At 40.8% G+C, this 21465-nt stretch overlaps 1 protein-coding gene across 2 annotated transcripts in view; it reads left to right on the forward strand.

Moving 5' to 3' along the window:
* ARHGEF28 (Rho guanine nucleotide exchange factor 28) overlaps positions 1 to 21465 on the forward strand; it is a 260867-nt gene that overhangs the window by 103117 nt on the left and 136285 nt on the right. For both annotated transcript variants that reach the window (XM_030927941.1, XM_030927942.1), the window contains exons 6-8: positions 1217 to 1286; positions 14943 to 14995; positions 15892 to 15952. In XM_030927941.1, the coding sequence (XP_030783801.1) occupies positions 1217 to 1286; positions 14943 to 14995; positions 15892 to 15952 (184 nt within the window). The remainder of the gene's footprint in view (positions 1 to 1216; positions 1287 to 14942; positions 14996 to 15891; positions 15953 to 21465) is intronic.

Here is a 21465-nt window from a genome sequence, read left to right on the forward strand (position 1 = left end):
ATATATTCTATTTTCAAGAGAAAATAGCGTTTCCTTATTTCAAGTTTTGTTATGTAATCAGAAACCAGCATTGCCTGATGTTCTTTTCTCACACAGGCTTGGCAACTCTCTTCATTGAAAGACGGGGGGATCGGGGCTAAGGTTCAGCCCAGGTAGACACATGGGGCCTTGAACCTGTGTGGTGACCCCTCTTCCATCCATGGGTGCTCATGCAGCCATCTCCTCACTACCCCTTAATATGGACCTGCTCTGGTCCAGCCACTCATTCCATGGTGGGCCTTAGAAGAGAACACAGTGTCCTGGAGGTGGGGCTGGGGTGAGTTAACAGCCCATGGAGGGTGGGTGACCAGGAACTTGTTGCTCCCTGCCTGTTTCTGGGTTTGCTAAATTGTATATATTTTTTACATTCCTTTTACTCTGGCTGCAGGGCATTGTTCCTAAAGAGTCAAAGAAAGAAGCACCACAGGCTTAATGATACGCCCAAGGGGATAAGAGACCTATGTCAGTTATGTGATTACCTGCCCAAGTATACTGATGATTGATTTCAGAACCTGTGCTGGGGCCATCTTGGGCTGGTTTACTATTTAGCACATCAATACATAATTCTGTGTTTCTTCACATTTTCACTGGCTGTGGGGAATCTGTCAAAAGAAAATTCAGATGGTCCCAAGAGGGCAACTTTTTGCTAAAGCCTTTTGGAAGGCTCATCAACTTAGTTTCACCCAGGGCCAGCCTGCACCAGTGTGTGCCAATCTGCGGCTCAGGGCCCATGGTCATCCTGGATCTTCCTTGTGATCATGGTCCTAGCCCCTCACCTGGTCCTCTGAGATTTCTGTGTCTTAGGATGTGGATTTGGTCTGCTCCAGGTGGCAGATGCACAGACCAGAATCCCTTCTTTCTGGCATCAAGATTTTCGGTTCTCTTTCTGGTACGTGCATGATATTCCTGAGAACCTTCTGCTTGGTGTGACCTGCAGAAGCAATAAAAGATTGGTGGCAGGGAGAGTTTTGGCCCCTGCCTTGGAGTTTCTCCTGACTTTGCTCGCCCTCCTCCTGGGGTGCTGGCTGTATGTTCTCCCAGCGGCTTTCACCCGCCCACTATTTCCCAACCTCCTAGCTCTGAGATCGTTCATAGTGACTTTTGCCTCTTTGTTGTATATCTGAAACCTCAAACGGTTTTCTGTGCTTTCTTGTTTTTTTCCCCCATTGTTTCCTAGGCCTTTGAGCAAGAAGCCAGGCCAGAGGAAAGAACAGCTATGCCCTCCAGCGGTGCAGAAACTGAAGAAGGTACGCATGCTCCTTTGCCACTTAGGGCAGCCAGAAAGTGCTCCGGACCAACAAGTTAACCAGTCCGTTGAAGTGTGTGGTGAAGCTGGCCAGGAACCAAGGGCTCAGAGGCAAGGTCAGGGGTGTGGGATACAGCAAAGCCTCTGGGTCCTCGGACAGCATGAAATGAAGTATACTGTTTGTTTCCACTCTCTGTTTAACTGGAATGTCCTGAGTGCTGTTTGCCAGGACCTGGGCCAGGTCCTCTCGCATTCCTGATCTTCAGGATGCTCTCTTGACATTCTGATTGTTCTCCTTATTCAGCTTGTTCATTCATTGAGTCCTTGTTTCAATCATTTGTTCTTTAGTTCCTTCCACCTTTGTGGATCTCCTACTGTTTGCTAAGCAAGGATACTCTGGAAGTCATGAAGGAGTTTTTGTCATCATGAGGCTTGGGGGGCACCACTGGCATTTAGAACTGAGGCACCAAGGCTGCTGGATGTTCATCAGTGTACAGTCTTATGCAACTAAGAGTTGTCCTATACAGCTATTTACGGTCCTGATGGTGATTCAGAGACGGCATGTGCGATTCTACTCGTGGTGGAAGTTCATAAAAGAAGATATATTTTTTATGCTACATTGTTCCTACTCTGTTCCACAATGTGCCACATGGAATCATTTGGATACCCCACTTGTGCATAGTACCTAGCTCATTTGCAGGACATCATCATTCCTCATTTTCCCCAACTGGACAGTTTATCTAGGCATGCAATTCTTACTTCATTTCAGGTGACTTCTGCTTTTCCATATGCAAATAATTTTGGTCTTTTAGTAAGTTGTAGTACTAAACAGAAGTTTTTATTCTGGGAAGCATATTTTTGCATATTCCAGTATTTCTTGTCTGGAATAAATCCTGATTGTGTGTTTTCAAAACCCAGTGGTTGCAAAAATCTAACCACATTATTGCATCTCCTAGGGTAGTTAGGGCAAAAGTTTTATGTATTGAAATACATATTATCTTCTTATCAGTTACTCTCCATTTGCTTAATATTTTAGTTAGGGCATTGTATTGATTTTTATTTTTAATTATACATGAAGATAAGGTTATATGTATCTAGGGGGTAGAGTTATGTGATCTACTAACTTAATTTCAAGATAGTGAAGGGAGCAACACAAAATACCTGTTAATATAAAGGGCATAGGTCTGATAGGGTTCAGAACCACCAAGCTTCATGCTGGGGCTAGGAGGAAAAATATGACAAGGCCCTTGTTCCTAAGCCACCAATGTTAATAGCTGGTCAATACTTTTGATTCTGCTTTTTACTAGCCTCACAGAAGAGTTGGATTCTAGGTATTTTGTCAGGTACTATGATCTTAAACTCTTTACCTGCATGTTTGTTAAAAAGTAGTCTTGGCTGGCATGGTGGCTCACGCCTGTAATCCCAGCACTTTGGGAGGCCGAGGCAGGTGGATCACCTGAGGTCGGGGGTTCAAGACCAGCCCGACCAACATGGCAAAACCCCATCTTTACTAAAAATACAAAATTTAGCAAGGCGCGGTGGTGTGCACCTATAATCCCAGGTACTCAGGAGGCTGAGACAAGAGAATTGCTTGAACCTGGGAGGTGAGGTTGCAGTGAGCTGAGATCGTGCCACTGCATTCCAGCCTGGGTGACACAGCGAGACTCCATCTCAAAAAAAAAAAAAAGTAGTCTTAGAGAAGGTATATTTCTGGTGAGTTGTTGAGTCTGTGTGGCCCATCCCGACTGCATATGTTTCTGGGTTAAGCCTGAGCAGCTGAGCCTCCTCCTCAGACTGCACCTGCTTGGAGCCCCAGGGAATTGCTTTTACTCTTCTCCCCTGTGGGTGACACTCGCTACTGGCTGTGTTGAAGGAGCCACTGTTTACCCTGCTGCCCAACAAGGTGGTGGGTTACTTTGTGCTTTCTCCTTGAAGACCTGCAGGAGAAAGCTCTTTCTTTTTTTGTATTGGGAACGCAGCTTCACCTGAGTGCCTGGCTCAGCTCGCTTTTACTGCTGTACCTGTGGCTGATCAGGTTTCTTACTTCTAGCTTTCTGATAAACTTGGAGCTAAGTTTCTGGGCACTTGATTACAAGTGCCTGTGGCAATGCTGACTGCATTTTTATATTACCTTGTTGCTTATTTAAGCCTCTACCCTTACCTTTTCTTTCTTAAAATCAACTTCTGATTTTAAAAAATCCTTTTGCAAATTTTTCCTCTTGTATTCTACCTTCAAATTAATTTAGAACACTGAGGTCTAAAGGAGTACTTTAATTCCAAGTTGTTCTTAAGGGGCTTACAGTTTGAGGTTGGGGCAGAAAAACAAGCTCTCATGGCACAGTATGATAATTGCTACAGGAGATATTTGCAAGTAGCTCTGTGTATTAGCATGCTGTAGACTGTGACAGTGGAGCGGTCAGTGAAAGCTTCCTGGAGGAAGTGGCCCTGGAGCTGTGATCTAATGGAGGGAAGGGAATTCTACATGCAGTACAAAGTCCTGAGCCAAATGATGCACTGGGGAAAATGCAGCTCATTTTGAAATCCTGGAATATAGGGGTCTGTGTGTGTGTGTGTGTGTGTGTGTGTGTGTATGCATGTCTGTGCTTCTGTATGATGGTGGCAGTGATGCCAAGAACATAGGCTTAAGAAGTAGGCAGATTGGCACTGCTCTACATGAGGCAAGTTGTTAGAATTCTACCCTGACAGCTTTGGGAAGTGTTTTAAAGTTCACTTTGGTGGGAGTATGGGGAATGGATGGGAGAGGCTAGTGGAAGACAGGGACCAGCCAGGGGGCTGCTGAAAGCGACGCAGAAGAGGATCTGCCCTACAGCAGTGTGACAAGATGGGAGAGGTGGGGACACGTGAGTGTGGTCCTGAAAGTGTAGGATCTGATTGGCTGTCAGTGGTAAGGGAGAAGGACGGTGCCTCCATTCTTGGGGTGTGGTGCTGGGTGGGATGGGCCTTCCAGGAAGCAGAATTGTGACAATATATGTTCGATTTTAGACAAGTTGAATTTGACAGGTGTTTGGGGCAGTCAAGGTAATATTTGTGGCTGCCAATTTGACTGAAATTACTCAACCAATAAGCACAAGAATTTGGACAGAAATTCAAGCCCTCTGACTCCAAATAATTAGTAGGTATACTTTATAGCCCTTGAATCTAGACAATGCTTTTGTATTTGTCTACCCTTGAAAGAATACTAGAAATTGTATGCATATTCCAGCAGAGGGCAATATTCAACTGAAGTGGAAACATTCAATCAGTTTTTGTCCATTCATGAGTCTGGAGGAGACTCAACTGAAAAAACAAAACATTTTGAGCATAAGAGCTCCCTCTTAAAAAGAAAAAAACCCTAAAGCAAACTTCCACTTTGAAATCTATTAGAAGATTCATAGTAGATTGTACTTTCTGTCCCCTCTGGGACAATGCGTAGTAGGGGGGAAACTCTAAGCTTATATCTGTAGCTGTTATTAATTAAAAGACTATAATAATTCTAGCCTGGACATTAACTTTGCTGTCTCTGTGAGTGTGATCAATGGTTTTATTATTGCCTATGATCAAGTTATGCTTCTATAGTTTCATGATTCTAGTTGTACTCTCAGAATAATGGGACATTATTTTAAATGAATCGAATAGCCAAAAAGTCATCTTATTTTATTATGCTCATGTTAATAAGCTAATTATTAGTATTAATCAAAAACCTGGCTCCATATTTTCCCCTTGCCTTCTTATCCTTATTTGATCTCTCTGTCCTAGGATTTCCAAAGAACATTGTACAGAACACTGATCTTGGAAGATATTTTGAAAAATAAGGATTCTTTGGCCAAATAAGTAGAAAATGCTGTGCAGTAGTTCCCTCTTATCTTTGGGGGATAAGTTCCAAGATCTCTAGTAGATACCTGCAACCCTGGATAATACTGAACTTTATATATACTGTGCTTTTTTTCTATACATACACACCAATTATAAAGTTTAATTTATAAATTAGGCATAGTAAAGATTAACAATGATAACTAATAATAAAATAGAACAATTATAACAATATGCAAGTATCACTACTCTTGTGCTTTGGGGTCATTGGTAAGTAAAATAAGGTTACTTGGACATAAGCACTGCCATATTGAAACAGTTGATCTGATAACTAAGAGCTACTAAAAGACTAATGGGCAGGTAGCATAGGCAGCATAAGGACACTGGACAATGAAATAATTCACTTTCCTGGTGGGAAGGAATGAGGTATCATGAGATTTCATCATACTACTCAAGAATGGTCTGCAATTTAAAAAACATAGGAATTATTTCTGGAATTTTCTATTTAGTATTTTTGGACTGAAGTCAACTGCAGGTAATCAAAGCCATAGAACATGAAATCCCTGATGGCGGGAGCTACTGTATATGAAACTCCCACGTTTGAGATTCATAATGCATTTAATGTTTTGTGGGCTTTAGTAAGTCAAGAAAGCTATATAATCTTGTTTAACTTAGCAGTTCTCTAAATTAACTGATCACACAAGAGTCCTTTTTTTGCAGTTCTCAACCTCTCATAGAAATAGTTTGTGGAGGGTACTTTGAAAATGTTGTTCTTCCTCAGCTCCGTGGCACCTCCCTCTCTAGATCTTATGACCTCCATTTTCACTATCACCTGGGTTCCCACCATCTGTTAGTCCGGTAATACGCACACTAGAGAGGTGCAAGGAAGAATTTTCCAAACTGTTCACAGTCATCTTGAATATTCCAGATCATCCACGCCTCCTCTGATATCCCACTTCAATTCTTGATATCACATAGGAGGTTATTGCCTGCCTGGTGTCTACTGGACTGTAACACAACCTAAGAATGACTACAATACCATTTGCCACTGTATGAATCCACTTAAAAAATTATTTTGTCGTTCAAAAACTCTCTACATTTGCTAACTGTCTTAACTTGGTGTCACTCATTTGTTACTTTGTTGGCTTCTCCCAATAAATCATCTTCCACATTTTCATTGACAAGGAAATAGGGAGTTGGGGATTGGAACATGTGTTACAATCACCAAGGAGAGAGGGCAAAATCATTTCCTTCAGGGTGGAGGCAGCCACTCTCACCAGGCTCAAAGGGGCTTCCCCATTGTGATTCTGTGTGGGAGGCAGAAGAGGCCATTGGTCCAAATGTAAGATTCAGGCAGGACAGCTGGACATGTGTCCTTAGGCCCATTTCCTTATCCATCCATTCAGTAAATATGTGTTGACTGCCAATCACTTTATACCAGCTACTGTTCTTGGCAGTACCAAAAAAAAAAAAAAAAAAATGGCAAGGAGAAAAAACCTTTGCCCTCAAGGAGTTTGCTTGCATTTAATTTCACTCAAGCATTTGTTAGCACCTGCTATATGCTGGGTATTGTTCCAGGCATTAGGCACAACCTGAGTTAAATCTATCCACTCATGGAGCACTCATACCTACGGTCATGGGGAGGGGCATTTCTGGGAGTCAGGAATCAACCCTCCCTACTTTATGCATGTGGAAGCGGCAGCACAGAAAGGTTATGTAACTTACCTGAGGTGATACTGGCCCAGGCCATCAGAACTCAGGTGAAGAGTCCACTCCCTTACTGACCACACTACAGACTACCACTACCCCTATAGAGCAGAGGACTGATCTATTTAGTGTCTGGACTGCTGGTCTAGAGTTCTCTTCAGCATTTGGGGGATAGAAAAAGCACAAACATTGGAAACATTGCCTTGAAATGCTCTCTTCCAAATGGTTCATCTCTCTCAAGTCCTTATGACCCGCATGCACAGACATGTCTCAATGACACGTCAGTAATAAGCTGACTTTGCTAAAAACCTCAGCTCTGCGGTGAACTGGCTTTTGAGCATAATGCAAGTGATTAGGCTGTTTGCTTTTGTGAAAAATGATGGGGTAGGGGTGGAGGTGGGGTGTCATTTAATACTTACTTCAGTGAGGAAGTACGGATAAAGCTCCTTGCCCAGTATTGAACATAGTGAATGTTTACTGAATGATTTCTAATCATGAGTGCAAGTTATATAACACATGCGTATGGTGGATTCAACGGTAAAGATATGTGTTTTGAGATACCAGGACCTAGCCATTCATGTCATGGTGACTAGAAGTCAGCAGATATTTTGCTTGAGCATTCTGTAGACAGGGGTGCAGCACTTCCCTCTGTGCTTTGGTTTGTGAAATGTAGAGAGAGTTGTGTGGTGGATTCTCCTTATTTGAACATCTCCTGTGAGATATGACTGGGAAAACAATAGGGCTTTTATCCACACAAAGTATTGTTTCCAAGATTTTTCATTTGAGACACTCTAACACAAGGGCATTTTAGGAGAACTGTTGCAGATGGTCCAAATATCAAGATATAGGTCCTTTAAGCCAGGACAGCTGGGACTTTGGTGTTGGGGACTTAAGACAGCAGTACTAGGCAGGCCGTTCTGCAGAGCTGATCTACCTTGACTCTCATGTGGAATATCTGGTCAAGGACTTGATAAATATTTTTTTTCCTAGAAGTAGGGTATTTTTGGCATTTTCAACAAGAAAATCATACACACCCCCAGGAAATGATTTGTAATTGTTGCTTTCATTTATTATTATTATTATTATTATTATTATTATTATTAAGTTCTGGGATGCATGTGCAGAATGTGCAGGTTTATTACATAGGTATACACATGCCATGGTTGCTTGCTGCACCCATCAATCCGTCATCTACATTAGATATTTCTCCCAGTGCTATCCCTCCCCTAGCCCCCCACCCCCCTGACAGGCCCTGGTGTGTGATGTTCCCTTCCCTGTGTCTACTTTGTTCAACTCCCACTTACGAGTGAGAACATGTGGTGTTTGATTTTCTGTTCCTGTGTTAGTTTGCTGAGAATGATGGTTTCCAGCTTCATCCATGTCCCTGCAAAGGACATGAACTTATTCTCTTTTTTATGGCTGCATTTTACAGAGCAATTCAGCCTTTTCTGTATTTCCCTTAGTGACTGACTTTGCCAGTCCTCTTTCTTCTCCTTGTCACAGAAAAGAGCAATCTTCATCAGTAAAGGGACAAGGATACAGATAGGATATCATGATGATATGATACTCATTTTGTACATTATTATAAAAATATCTGCATTTTCTCATACATAAATAAAAATTCTCCTCACCACTTAGTTTATCAAAGGATTAAAGAATCATGGTTTGACCTGGAAAGAACTTTAGAAATCATCTGGTTGAACCCACTTTATGTTTGAGCTTACGACTCGGAGGTTCCTTGAAGCTCACCTAGATGCAACACATTTGGCTCATATCTAATATAGATACTTTATTCTAGCTTAGTCAGATAAGCAGGCTAGAGAGAAACAACAAGTATTAAACTCAACTAAGTATTCTAATGGAATTGCAATGATCTTGAAAATATAGCTAAAGATTCATTTCTTGAGTTGCAGTAGAATCTAAGTTTGATAAAAATGGAATTTTGTTTATGTCTTTGAAAGATGACTTGCTTAATTTTATTCAAGCCATTGATTAACTTAGGAAAATTATGCCCTGACTTCAATTTAAAAATGCAATTAACCCTTGAACAACTCGGATTAGGGGCACCAATCCCCTGCACAGTCAAGAATTCATGTGAGTCAAAGTTGATTCTACCCAAGCTTAACTTCTCATAGCCCACTGTTGACCAGAAGCCTTGCCAGTAACATAAACCATTGGTCAACACATATTTTGTATGTTACATGTATTATATACTATATTTGTATAATAAAGTAAGCTAGAGAAAAAAATGTTCTTAATAAAATCATAAGGAAGATAAAATATATTTACCATTTATTAAGTGGAACTGGACCACCACAAAGGTCTTCATCCTTGTTGTCTTCACATTGAGTAGGCTGAGGAGCAGGAGGATTAGGAAAGGGTGGTTTGTCTGTGAGTTTTATCAAATTGTCAAAAAATTTCCAAAAAAATTACCCACATATTTATTGGAAGCAATCCATATAAAAGTGGACTCATGCAGTTCAAACCTGCGTTGTTTAAAGATCAATTGTATATTGATTTAGAACTTCTGTGTAATTGATAATTGCAACCAAATTTTGGGGCCGGGGATACTTTTTCTCCATAATTGAATTCTTTGCTTTAGAGATTTCTATGGTGGGCAGGGGCGGGGTTCAGGAGATGTAAAAATCTGTATCATAAAAATTTATCGACCATGGAGTTATATGATTCAACAATTGCATTCCTAGGTATATACTTAAGAGAAATGAAAACATATATCTACACAAAAACTTTTACTTGAATGTTTATTGCGGCATTATTAATAATAGACAAAAAGTGGAAACAACTCAAATATCCATCAGCTGAGGAATAGATAAATAAAACAAAATAGCTACCTTCTGTCTATCTATCTATCTATCTATCTATCTATCTATCTATCTATCTATCTATCTATCTATCTGATGGAATACTACTTGGCAGTAAAGAGGAATGCTACAGCATGGATGAATCTTGAAAACATTATGCTGCATGAAAGAATCCAGTTTCAAAAGGCTACATATTGTGCAGTTCAATTTATATGAAATATCCAGAATAGGCAATTCTGTTGAGACAGAAAATAGATCAGTGCTTGCCTGGGGCTGGGATGTGGAAGGAGGATGGTGAGGTGGTTGGGGAGAAATGTGGAGCGATTGCTAATGGATGTGGGGTTTTCTCATTGGAGTGATGAAAATGTCCTAAAATGGATTATGGTGATGGTTGCAGAACTCAATATACTAAAACCCATTGAATTGTACACTCTAAGTGGGTGAATTGTTTGGTATATGAATTATACCTTAATAAAGCTGTCATAAAAACATTGGAGTATATACCAATATTTAATGGTAGTTATATTGATTTAAAAAAAAATTTTTCCCCAAGTTTTTATTGTTTTTCTGATAGAAAAGACTTTATTGCTCATGGCAGAGGCAGCATGGGCTTCATGTTCACATTGGTTCCCCTTGTCCAGCAAGTCCCCCAGGGGCCTTGTGAGCAGCTGAGATAGATGCTGCACACACACTCAGTTTGTGTCACAGCTGAGGAACCCTGACTGAAAAATCCCAAATCTTATAAGGAGACTGCTAGCAAGCCTGCCCAACCCTTGCACTGGAAGGGGCTATTATCTTTACTACCCTGGCCAGAAAACAAATCTGCCTTCATCCCCAAAGGAAACACTATTTCTTGGTTTCAAGACTGTTGGCCACAAAACCATCCTTCAAAAGATAATCCGGTATAAACGTTTTCACAGTAAGAGTAGGCCCACTGTGGAGAATGGCCTGCAGCAGTCTGGTGTTGCAAGAGGGCTACTGTGGCTCCAAAATCATTTCTTCATGAACTCTATTCAGACAAAAAGAGCAATGGAAAAAGATCCTTTTGCCCTTCAACTTTTTTTTTTTTTTTTTTTCCTGTTAGTGATAGAAGCCTTTTTTAGAGAGGTGTCAGGAAAGTTTCTATTAAGACTCTGGCCAGAATTGGATCATATGTTAACCTTCAGACAAAAAAAACTGTGTAAGAGGAGGAAATTCTCCACTGTCTTAAATAATTACTTTTGTCTTTAAAAAAATCACAAGTAATTTAAATGAAAAAAATCCTGTATTTTAAAGAAGATGTCTTAAATTCTTTCTGAAACAATATAGAATATAAATATAAAAATGATATGCCAAGGGGCACATTTTGGAGTTACTTGATTCCAAGGATTTCTTCTTCCATCTTGGTTTCTTCTCCCCAGCTGCTGCTCAGTAGGGACCAGTGGAACTTGTTGAATTGAGTGGAATGCTGGGCTCTCACTCACTAAGTCTCATTTTGATATTTCTGTAGATGAGTGCCTCATTGTTGCTCCCAGTCCATATTTATACCGAACAGGCAAAATGAAAGTTCTTACTAGTAGTCCTGCTTTTAGAAAAAAAAAAGAGAAAGGAATAACTGGGATATTGAAACAAAATTTCAAAGTGTTACAATAGCCTCTCAATTAAGAGTGGCAAGTAGTCTCTCAAGTGCCTTTGCCATTTTAATTCTGTGGCCATTGTGAATTGAATTTGCACACTAGGATAAAACATTGTAGCAACGCATGCAGGTGCAGTAGTTAGTAGTGAAACAGCAATACTTACCAAGTGGAGAGGAAAAGGGTTGGCTTTTGGACTTACAGAGCCGGAAGGGTGGGAGGAAGTAAGGAGAAAAGCATTCATCTGTCTATGAATCTGGCCCTTCAGAAGTTGTGACAAAATAGCTCTGGTATTGGAAGTGTTTCAGTTAGTTAATTCCAAAAAGTAAACAACTTTTCCTTCTCTGCCCTGATCCACAGCTTGTCTAACGATCCACCACATCTTGTCAGCTATGTATATTTTGGGCCAACAGTTGCAGGTGGAGACGAGAAGCATTTATTCAGCACCTGTTAAGTGAAAAGCCCTCAGCTTGGTGCTGGGGATAGAAGGGTTGAGCAGAAATCGATCTGGTCCCTGCTATCCCAGAATTTACAGCCTATTGAGAGAAAAAGATTCATTCAAAGACTGAGCTACCCACCGTGTATGCCAGAGAGGCACAGAGGCTGCTATGAACACTACCATCAGGGTGTTTTTCTGACATGTGTGGGGGCAGGCAGAGCAAACGGAGAGCATGATCCTGGTTTTCCACCTGTGCTTTTGACACTGCTCTGTAGATGTAAGCCAGTGGTGGACTTGATTGGCAACAAGACAACACTGGTGGTCTGGCTGCCTCTGACCATGATTCTTCTGTCACAGCCAAATGGTGATTAAAATCAGAATACCGAGCATCCTGTGTTTTGGATGTAAGTTTTTTATTTGCTTAAGTCGAGGCTCTGTGGTCTCATTTGCAAAGTAAGACAGTAAGACTTGTGCATAGAGTTGAGATTTTTTTTAGGCGAATCTGCTTCTTAATGAGACACTGGCATGAATCTTACAGCGACTTAACCCTGTTGGCTGGTGCAGTGTCACTAGTAAACATAAGTCTTAGAGATTATCTCTTGTTTCATTATAGCTTGGCAATAAAAAAAAGTGTTTATCAAGTTTGGTAAGTCTGATTTAGAGGAGTAATCCTTACTTCTGGGTGGGCTTGAGGGCAAGATTAATAGGCCTTTAAAACAGAATAGGTAGAGTTACTGATACCATTATCTGCTACAGGTTGCTATAGCAATGAGTGGTTTGACTGCACTGTGTAATTGGTGGTACGGTGGGTTAGTGTAAAAGGATCCTACTAATTTAACGGAAACTCTCCTAGAGCAATTTAATTAAACTCTGGTAGAATGAATGCCAAATTCTTTGAAAGCTCTAAGATATAGTTCTGTTTAGTTCTAAATACTGTATTAAAGATACAGTATTATCTTGAATCAGCACAATATCACAAATATTTTAAAATGATTTTTGGATAAAGACTCTATATTTGGAAGTTATTTTTTAAATGAGGTACAATTTTTAGTGAAGACTTGTATATTTTAATATAGTTTGTGGTATTTGTTTTGAAGTGAAAAAATTGCACTGGACTACATGGAAAAACGTAGGCATGACAATCTATAAAGACTAGTTCACTGGCCTTTTGAGAAGGGAAAGGAAGCTGGAACCTAAATGCACTACCAGGTGTGAACACATCCTCTGTTACTGCAAACTTCATTAACAGACAAGATTGCCTTTTCGATTAGCAATCTGGATAAAATGTATACTTTTCTTCTGAATAAATGCTGTATGTAGAGAATTCTTTAGAAATGCAGCATAATGATCATTTAAGAGTTTATGGCTGAGATAACTTTAAAGGAATGAATGTCCTAAAACAGGCAAAATAAAAGGGTGTGACTCTTGATGTCTGTGCAGATGTATCTATTGAAACTCTGGTCCTGGTTATTCTTCCCTTCTTCTTCTTCTTCTTCTTCTTTTTTTTTTTTTTTTAACGCCTTTGTAGTTTCTTTCCTACTTACCCCAATTTTTAGGGTTTGAGTATATGAGTTTCAAAACCAAACCAAATCTCTACCGTACACTTATAATGTGCCAAATACCATGGCAAGTGCTTCACATCAATTTTCTGCATCTATGTAGTGAGACAAAAATGTTAATTTTAACCATGTGTTTTGGACTTTGGCACTTGAAAGCAGGTCCGTGAAGGGTGAAGCTAGCCCATTTTGACATTCCTACCTCTGACAATGCCGTTCGTGCCGATGTTACTCTGCTGCCACCTGGAGGCCTTCTGTGGGATGTGCATTTAAAGGCAGGCAGAGATGCTGTGTACACATGCTGCCTGGGCTGGGTGTCCGCTATGATCTTGTCCTCATTCCCTGCTGAGATCAGTTGACATGACCACACAAAATTAGGGTTATTACCTTGTTTGCTGGTTATTACCTTGTTGGTTTAATCATAGAAGCTAATATTCATTATAAATTCAAGAGCAATATACTATTGTGGCATGCAAATATGATATTACTTGCTTTCTGCAAAGCAAATTCAAAGTTATTGTTGTCCAGATTTCTAGAAACACAAGACAAGGATTGTTGGTTTCTCTGCTCCATCCTGGTCTTACTACTTATAGCTCCAGCCTTGTAATTTGTCATCTTTATTATGATTTGTCATGTAGAGCCATATAAATGAATACCTTATACATTTTCTAAGCATAAACATGGATGATAACTCCTAGCATTGTTGCCCAGAAGTGAGAAGAGCTTTAAATAAACCTGCAGGTTTGAGGCGTTGGGTAAATTAATATGAGTGACAAGGTCTAGGTAATGAACCTGCTGGAAAGCTTCAGGGGTTTCCTGCTTAAAGCAGGGCTGTGGGGGAAGGGATGTGGAACTTCCAGAAAAGGAGTGAGACTCCACAATGTTATATGTGAATGCAGATCTGGGGTAGAGACTTAGACTTTCAGTCATCTATCCTTGCTAGGGATGTCAAGTGCTTTAATTTTCCTCAGGCCCAAACAAACCTGTTATTGGTAGTTATTTCGACAATAGTGGCTCTTGTTTACAGGCAACTGAGTATTTACAAACAGAACCAATAAATCAAACCACAGAGCAAAATGCTGCCTTGGGTGAACCTTTTTTTTTTTTTTTTTTTTTTTTTCCATCCCAGTACATCCTAACCACTACTGTTTCCAGGAAACCCTTTATTCAGAAAGAGGACACCCAGTGTGCCTGGGGCTGAGGTTGGAGCTGAGGGCTATGCTGGTGTTCTTGACTTTCAGTGATGTGGAAGGAAAAGCCAGACCTCCTGTATAATGAATTATGCTCTTTTGAAATATATTGAAATTTGTGGTATTTGAGGAAATAGACGAGTGGGATTTTCTCAGGTGGGTACGAGTCACGTCCTTGCAATCTGCTGTTTTGAAGAACCTTCGGTAGTGAGCGGCCTTCCTTTGGAATCAAGGGCATTTATTTATTTAATGATATTTTTTCCCCCTCAGGATTTCCTGTGAGAGCTCCTGGGCTTGTTTACATCTTGGTCCACACAGATAATACCAGAGTATGGACAGTCAGGTTATTAGACACTGTGCTCTGTGGACAGCTGATTTTTAAGAGGCCTAATCTAAAAACCTACCTCTATGCAGAAGGCTCCTGGGCAACTTATTTACACTTGTCAGCTAGTAGTAGTTGTTGTTCTTCTTAACAAAAGCTCCATGCAGCAGATCCTGATGGGAGTTATTTCTTTTGCAGAGATTAAGAATTCAGTGTCCAGCAGCTCAGCAGCCAAAAAGGAAGATGTAAAGGTAATGAATGACTCCCTGCTCTATTTGCTTCTTTCTTCTTTGCATGTCTTTCCATAAAGTAGAAATGAAGATTTAGTGGTAATAAAAATGTTTAAAAAACACTAAAAAAAGGATGTGCCCCAAGTCACTTTCAGAATAATGTGAAATTTCATTTTCTTTTTTTCTTTTTTCTCTTTCTTTTTTTTTTTTTTTTGAGATGGAGCCTTACTCTGTCACCCAGACTGGAGTACAGTGGCACGATCTCGGCTCACTGAAACTTCTGCCTCCTGGGTTCAAGCGATTCTCCTGCCTCAGTCTCCTGAGTAGCTGGGATTATAGGCACCCACCACTATGCCTGGCTAATTTTTGTATTTTTAGTAGAGATGGGGTTTTACCATGTTGGCCAAGCTGGTCTCGAACTCGTGACCTCAGGTGATCTGCCTGCCTCGTTCTCCCAAAGTGCTGGGATTACAGGCATGAGCTACTGTATCTAGCCCCATTTTCTTTATCCAATTCTTAATCCCTATTCTTTATAACCAAACCTAGCTATCTGTCTGAGTTGTAGTTGTATATGCAAGATGGTTGAATACATTCTGCAAAACAAATTTCTACTTGAAGTTTGATGTCTGTAGATATTTGACAACAATGTGATTACAAGAGTAAATCTGGGAGATGTCCTCTGAGAATAAAACAACCTGTGTACAGCTTTCAGATGTGTTTCAGCTTGGGATAGATTCATTACTCATTTTTAGCTGTTAAATAATAAGTGTAAGACTAGTTTTCTGTTTACATGTGATGATACATGTAACATGTTTTCATTGATGCTTTCCAAGGTTGTTTTTCTAGTTCACAGAAATAAATATTAGTGTAGCATATATGTAATTTTTTAAAAACCCACCTGACTTTATCTTTTTCAGTGTGTCAAAAGCCTGGTGGTTCAACAGAATGAACATGAAGACCAGCACAGCCTAGATTTGGGTATGTTCTGAAATAACGCTTTTACCTATACTCATAGTGATATCCCAGATCCAGGTTTAGAGTGGACAAGAAGCAAGTACATTTTAACATAAAATATTCCTTCCTGGGAACCTTACCTATTTCCTGAAACCCATACAGATAAATTTTATTTGTAGGATCATTTGTAATACCATGACTCTAGAGGTTGAGACTCCGTTTACAATCTAAACAACAAGGCAGTCAAAGCTTTTCATGAACAGTTTTACTCTGAGCCAGAAGCTGGCTTTGGACTTGTCATATGTTCCCTTGTTATTCCTAGGAAGTAGGCACTACCAGCCTCAGGTTCAGGTGAAGCAGTTGAACCACTGGTGGAGAGTAGACAGTGGAACCGAGACTCATAACTTCATTCCACCTGGCCCTAGAATCTCCAAGTTTACCAATATCCCATTTTGATGCCCAGTGGGGTCCCCTTGGAGCTGAGCCTGTGTGATCTACCCTGCTGAGCTCAAGAAAAGACCAGATGCTTGTTCTGGGATTTGAGTCTGATGTGAGTGTCCTTTCAGAGGAACCAGGTGTTCCTCCACCCTTGGCAAGGTGGACGTATTTCCTCCCTTGGACCTGGGAATTCTCATCTGCTTACAATATTCTATTTCACAACTCCCTGAGGACTCCTTCCTAAATCTTCTACCAGGCAGTCTCTATTTCTTCAAGGCGAATTTGGGCCCCAGCCCTATCTCTTGAGTTACTTAGAGGTGAATAGAGCATAATGAAGCTGATGGGGTGTTTGAAGACATAGGCTGAGCAATCAGCAGTGGCTGAGTTTGGGCACCTGGATGGTCTGTGAAGACCTCTGGGGCCGACAAGTGAGAGGCAGATGAGCACGAACCATCCCAGTTTGTTTCCTCTGGTTCTGTAAAGCTGAGGCAGCTCACACACCAGGAAAGGCACACACGGGCAGGACAGTCTTAGAAGTTGCAAGGGGTGAGGTGTTGCTGATAGTGGTGACTGAGGGCTCAAGCTGATGTGAAATCAGGAAAAACTAAATCAATGCTCAGAGTGAGATTAATGAAGAAGGTGGATGACCCACAGGGTCACCGTGAGCCTACACGTGCATGGGGCTGGCTCCCTGGAGGCCGGGGGAGTGTGGTTGGTATGCTGCGCCGATACACGGCAGAGCAGTTACAAGCATTCAGAAATCATGCTGTGTAGAGCAGAGCAAGGAGGAAGCACCCACGGTGTTGGTTGACGGTGTTGCTAGTAGCTTGGCCACATGCCAGAGGTGGATTCCAGGATCTTGCTGCACACGGCTCTACTGAAATTGGAACAGAAATTTAGACCCACACTAAGCAATATACACGTCCTCAGTATTTTTGCTATTTAAGGTAAGAGTAATGATTTACTTACAGAAGAGGGGAAGAGGAAGGCAAAAAGAAAGCAAACATCTCTGTATAGGTGGCTGTCGTGGGTCACTGATGTCAGGGCCATAGCTGTTACTCACACACACAGGATGTCTCAGCTACAGATTGCATCATGCTCCTGGGAATGTTAGCTTTGAAGAATGTTTACTAAGACGAATTGCTGGGGGAGGGAGGCAGGCTACTAAAAGTATGAAACATTGAGATGATCTTAATTTCAGGTTTTAAAAACTCACTCTAGTTTCAAACTTGTATATTTGTGAGCAAGAAGACACGTGCTGTGGAAATTGTAGTAGTTTGGTCCCGTCTGAGTGTTTTGTCAGTAACATCATGAAGTCTGTGAAGGATTTGAGAAAGACAAATGAGCACAACTTTAATCCAGTGATTTATGAAAAGGACCATGATGAGTGTTTGTTGTGCTAGCATTTTCTTTTTGGTTCATTTAAACTTTTTGAATTAATAAAGTCCCCTGAGTTTTTGCAAAGGAAATTATAACAGATTTTCAAAGAACCTGAGACAGAGAAGGGGACAGCAAGCTGTGAGCAATAGTCAGATGGTCAGACACGGTCTGGAATAGGAAACGGCTCTCCCTGGAGGCTACTTCAACACTCTTTTTTTGTTATTTCTTATGTGTTATTTTTTATTTTTTGAGATGGAGTTTTGCTCTGTTAGCCAGGGTGCCATGCAGTGGCGCCATCTTGGCTCACTGCAACTTCTGCCTCCTGGGTTCAAGCAATTCCCCTGCCTCAGCCTTCCGAGTAGTTGGGATTACAGGTGCCCATCACCATGTACAGGTAATTTTTGTATTGTTAGTAGAGTTGGGGTTTCACCTTCAAACTCCTCACCTCAAGTGATCTGCCTGCCTCGGCCTCCCAAAGTGCTGGGATTACAGTCATGAGCCACCCCGCTTGGCCTCTTTTGATATTTTATAAGTGCTTTATTCTGCCCAGTCTCAGGAAATGTTGATAAATGGCGTAGGATAAACACATGATAAATGCTGATAAATAGATGTGTAAGTGTTTGCTGACTTGTATTATTCAGAATTGTGTGGTGTGGGTGTGGCTTCATCAGTGACATAAGCGCTGCTCCAGTGACGCTGTCTGTGCTGATGGACGCATTCTCTCGTTGTTCTATCCAGTGTAGTAGCCTGTGGCCACCTATGTCTGTTGAGCATGTGACTTGTGACTGAGGAATCGGATTTTTAATTATCTAATTTTGTTGTATTGGACAGAGCAGAACAGAGTAAGTTCCCTTTGTGGTGGTGTTTTCTTTTTCCTCCTAGAAGTGTTTTATGCATTTATTGTTTTCTAATTTTTTAAGTTTTTGTGGTACATAGGAGGTGTATATATTTGTAGGGTACGTGAGATGTTTTGGTACAGGCGTGCAATATGAAATAAGCACATCATGGGGAATAGAGTATCCATCCCCTCAAGCATGTATCTTTTGAGTATACAAACAATCCAATTACACGCTTTAAAATGTGCAGATTAAGTTATTTTTGAGTATAGTTACCCTATTGTGCTATCAAATAGTAGGTCTTATTCATTCTTTCTATTTTTTTGGTACCCATCCTTTGTAATGTTTTATTGACCTTTCAGGGCATCAAGAATCATACTTACCATTAGTTTACACACTGAAAATGATGGTTGGAGAAATGTCTTGGGTGTGTAACAACTGGCAAGCTCATCCAAGAACTCATCCCCAGAACTCATCCCCAGAACTACCTCCGCAAGGAGCTGACATTTATGTCAAATGCGGGAATTACGGCCCCATTCTCTGCAGATACTGTAAGGGGTCGGCATTTTGTCGAAGGGGAGAAACATCAGTTGAAGGGCTAAGATCTGCTTCTGTTGCTGTCACAGTGTGGAGTGGGACTCCTTCATATTCTAGGCAGGTCGGATGGGGAAAGATGGCAAAGCATTTGAAGGAAACAGAAGAAAAGAAGGTGGATGAAATGAAATGGGTCAATACCAAAAATAAGAAAAAGAGGGTCCACTTGGCTCAAGTAAATGGCACTAAATGTGATTAAGAAATAGGATCTGGCTGGGCGTGGTGGCTCACGTCTGGAATTCCAGCAGTTTGGGAGGCCAAGGTGGGAGGATCACTTGAGGTCAGGAGTTCGAGACCAGGCTGGCCAACATGGTGAAACCCTGTTTCTACTAAAAATACGAAAATTAGCCAGGTGTGGTGGTGCATGCCTGCAGTCCAGCTACTTGGGAGGCTGAGGCAGGAGAATGGCTTGAACCTGGGAGGCAGAGGTTGCAGTGAGCCGAGATCATACCATTCACTGTACTCCAGCCTAGGCAGCAGAGCGAGATTCCATCTCAAAAAGAAATAAGAACTGCTTAAAGTTTTGATCCTATTTCTTAATCATATTTAATGCCATTTACTTGAGCCAAATGGACCCTTTGGGCAGCAGCAAGTGTTGTGCCGAAAGGAGAAGGGGAGTGAACATCTTGCAGGAGCAAGCGGACAGCCTGTGGGAAATGGAGTAGATGGGGAGTCTCCGCTGTAAAACTGGAATCCCAATTGCAAACAAAGATGCATAAACCATCACTGAATCAGCAAAGCTGCGAATGGCTTGATTAGACACTGTCTTGCAAACTCCACTTTTAAGAGGTTGAATGTGAAAAAATAAAGCTGCATGGCTTTGGTTAGAAATGAAGATATTCAGTTAAAAGTTAAGTTCCTCCTTGAGGACTGTGAAACCATAGTGCCAGTGTCTCAGGGGAATTACAGAAGCTCCTGGAACATGATGCTCCTGTTCTTTCATCAAATAATATGTCAAAGTGTGAGTGAGGTTGTGGGTGACAAACCAGATGTGGTTTTCCTGAAGCTGATTTTCCTGCAATTATTTATCACTCCTGGTCTTCATTAGATTAAAGAGGACATGAAATCTATTTGGCCAAAGCTGAATATCTTATGACTATTTGGATGGAAAAAATGAAGGGTTGGTGAAACTGACATGTCAAAACAAGAACTATGTGAGCGTGTTTTGACTTTCCCTATGAGGGAAGGTGATAAGGAGATAGAGACACTCCCTATAGGTGATAGGAGACATGAGGATAGCCTTGGTTGGCATCCTCCTTTCTGCTTGGAGAGTCTCAGTACTTTGAAGCTCTAGGCATGAAGCACTGCCTCATCTACTGTTCCAGGTATGGCTGGTAGAGAGTGGGCTTGGTGCAAGTGCCAGAGAAGAGCATAATATCTTGAAAAGTAAGCCTCTTGGAAAAAATTATCTTAGTCTTCTACAATTATAGAAATAATAAATGCTCACAATAGAAAAATTGGGAATTTTAGAAAGAGTAGAAAAAGAAATCCCTATAATTTCCTCACCCAAAGGCAGTTACTATTAAATTTGGGTATATTTCCTACAAGCACTTTTTCTTACGCATGCATTTCATTTTTATGTAGCTGTGATCATGAAAACAAGATAATTTACGTCCTGTGTTACTCATTTGACATATTCCATAAGTAAGCTCCATTTTAGAAAGTAACAAAATGATGCCGTACATTTGTTTTTGTTTGTTTATGTTTTTATAAAGCATGTGGATTACGTTAATAAGAAGAAAGGAAAAATGTTGTAGATCCTCTGCACAAGTACTTATTTCCCTGCAAACCCCCTTTTTATAATACATATTGTTGATATTATAGAGTGACCTGATCAATGTACATGCACAGGCTCAAATCACAGATATTCTTTAATACTTTGGGCTACTTCATTGCTATTATTGCTTGTTACTAATATGTAAGATGAGGAAAAGAAAACCTTTTGGTGGGTATTGGAACTGGGAGGGCGGGCATTGGAGAGAGATGAACCAAAGCTGGATATGGAAGGAAACCTGACTTCATACCAAAAAAACAAAACAAAAAAGAAAGAAAAAACCATCTAGAGGCTGGTTGGGAAGAGAAGGAAGCAGAAACAGACAGAAACAAACAATAGGATATGAGGTTCAGGTTTCTTTACCAAAAAACACAGACCTTTCATGACTGTAGACAAGACTGAGAGAGAAACAAAGCCTCCCCATCCTGAAAGTCCCCCGAAAGGAAAAACATCAGGAAAAGGAAACTGGTAGGAAATGATTGGAAGAACCAAAGAAGCAGTCCTTCTAAACAGAA

This window comes from Rhinopithecus roxellana, chromosome 3, assembly GCF_007565055.1.
Source record: "Rhinopithecus roxellana isolate Shanxi Qingling chromosome 3, ASM756505v1, whole genome shotgun sequence".
NCBI classification, from domain to species: domain Eukaryota; kingdom Metazoa; phylum Chordata; class Mammalia; order Primates; family Cercopithecidae; genus Rhinopithecus; species Rhinopithecus roxellana.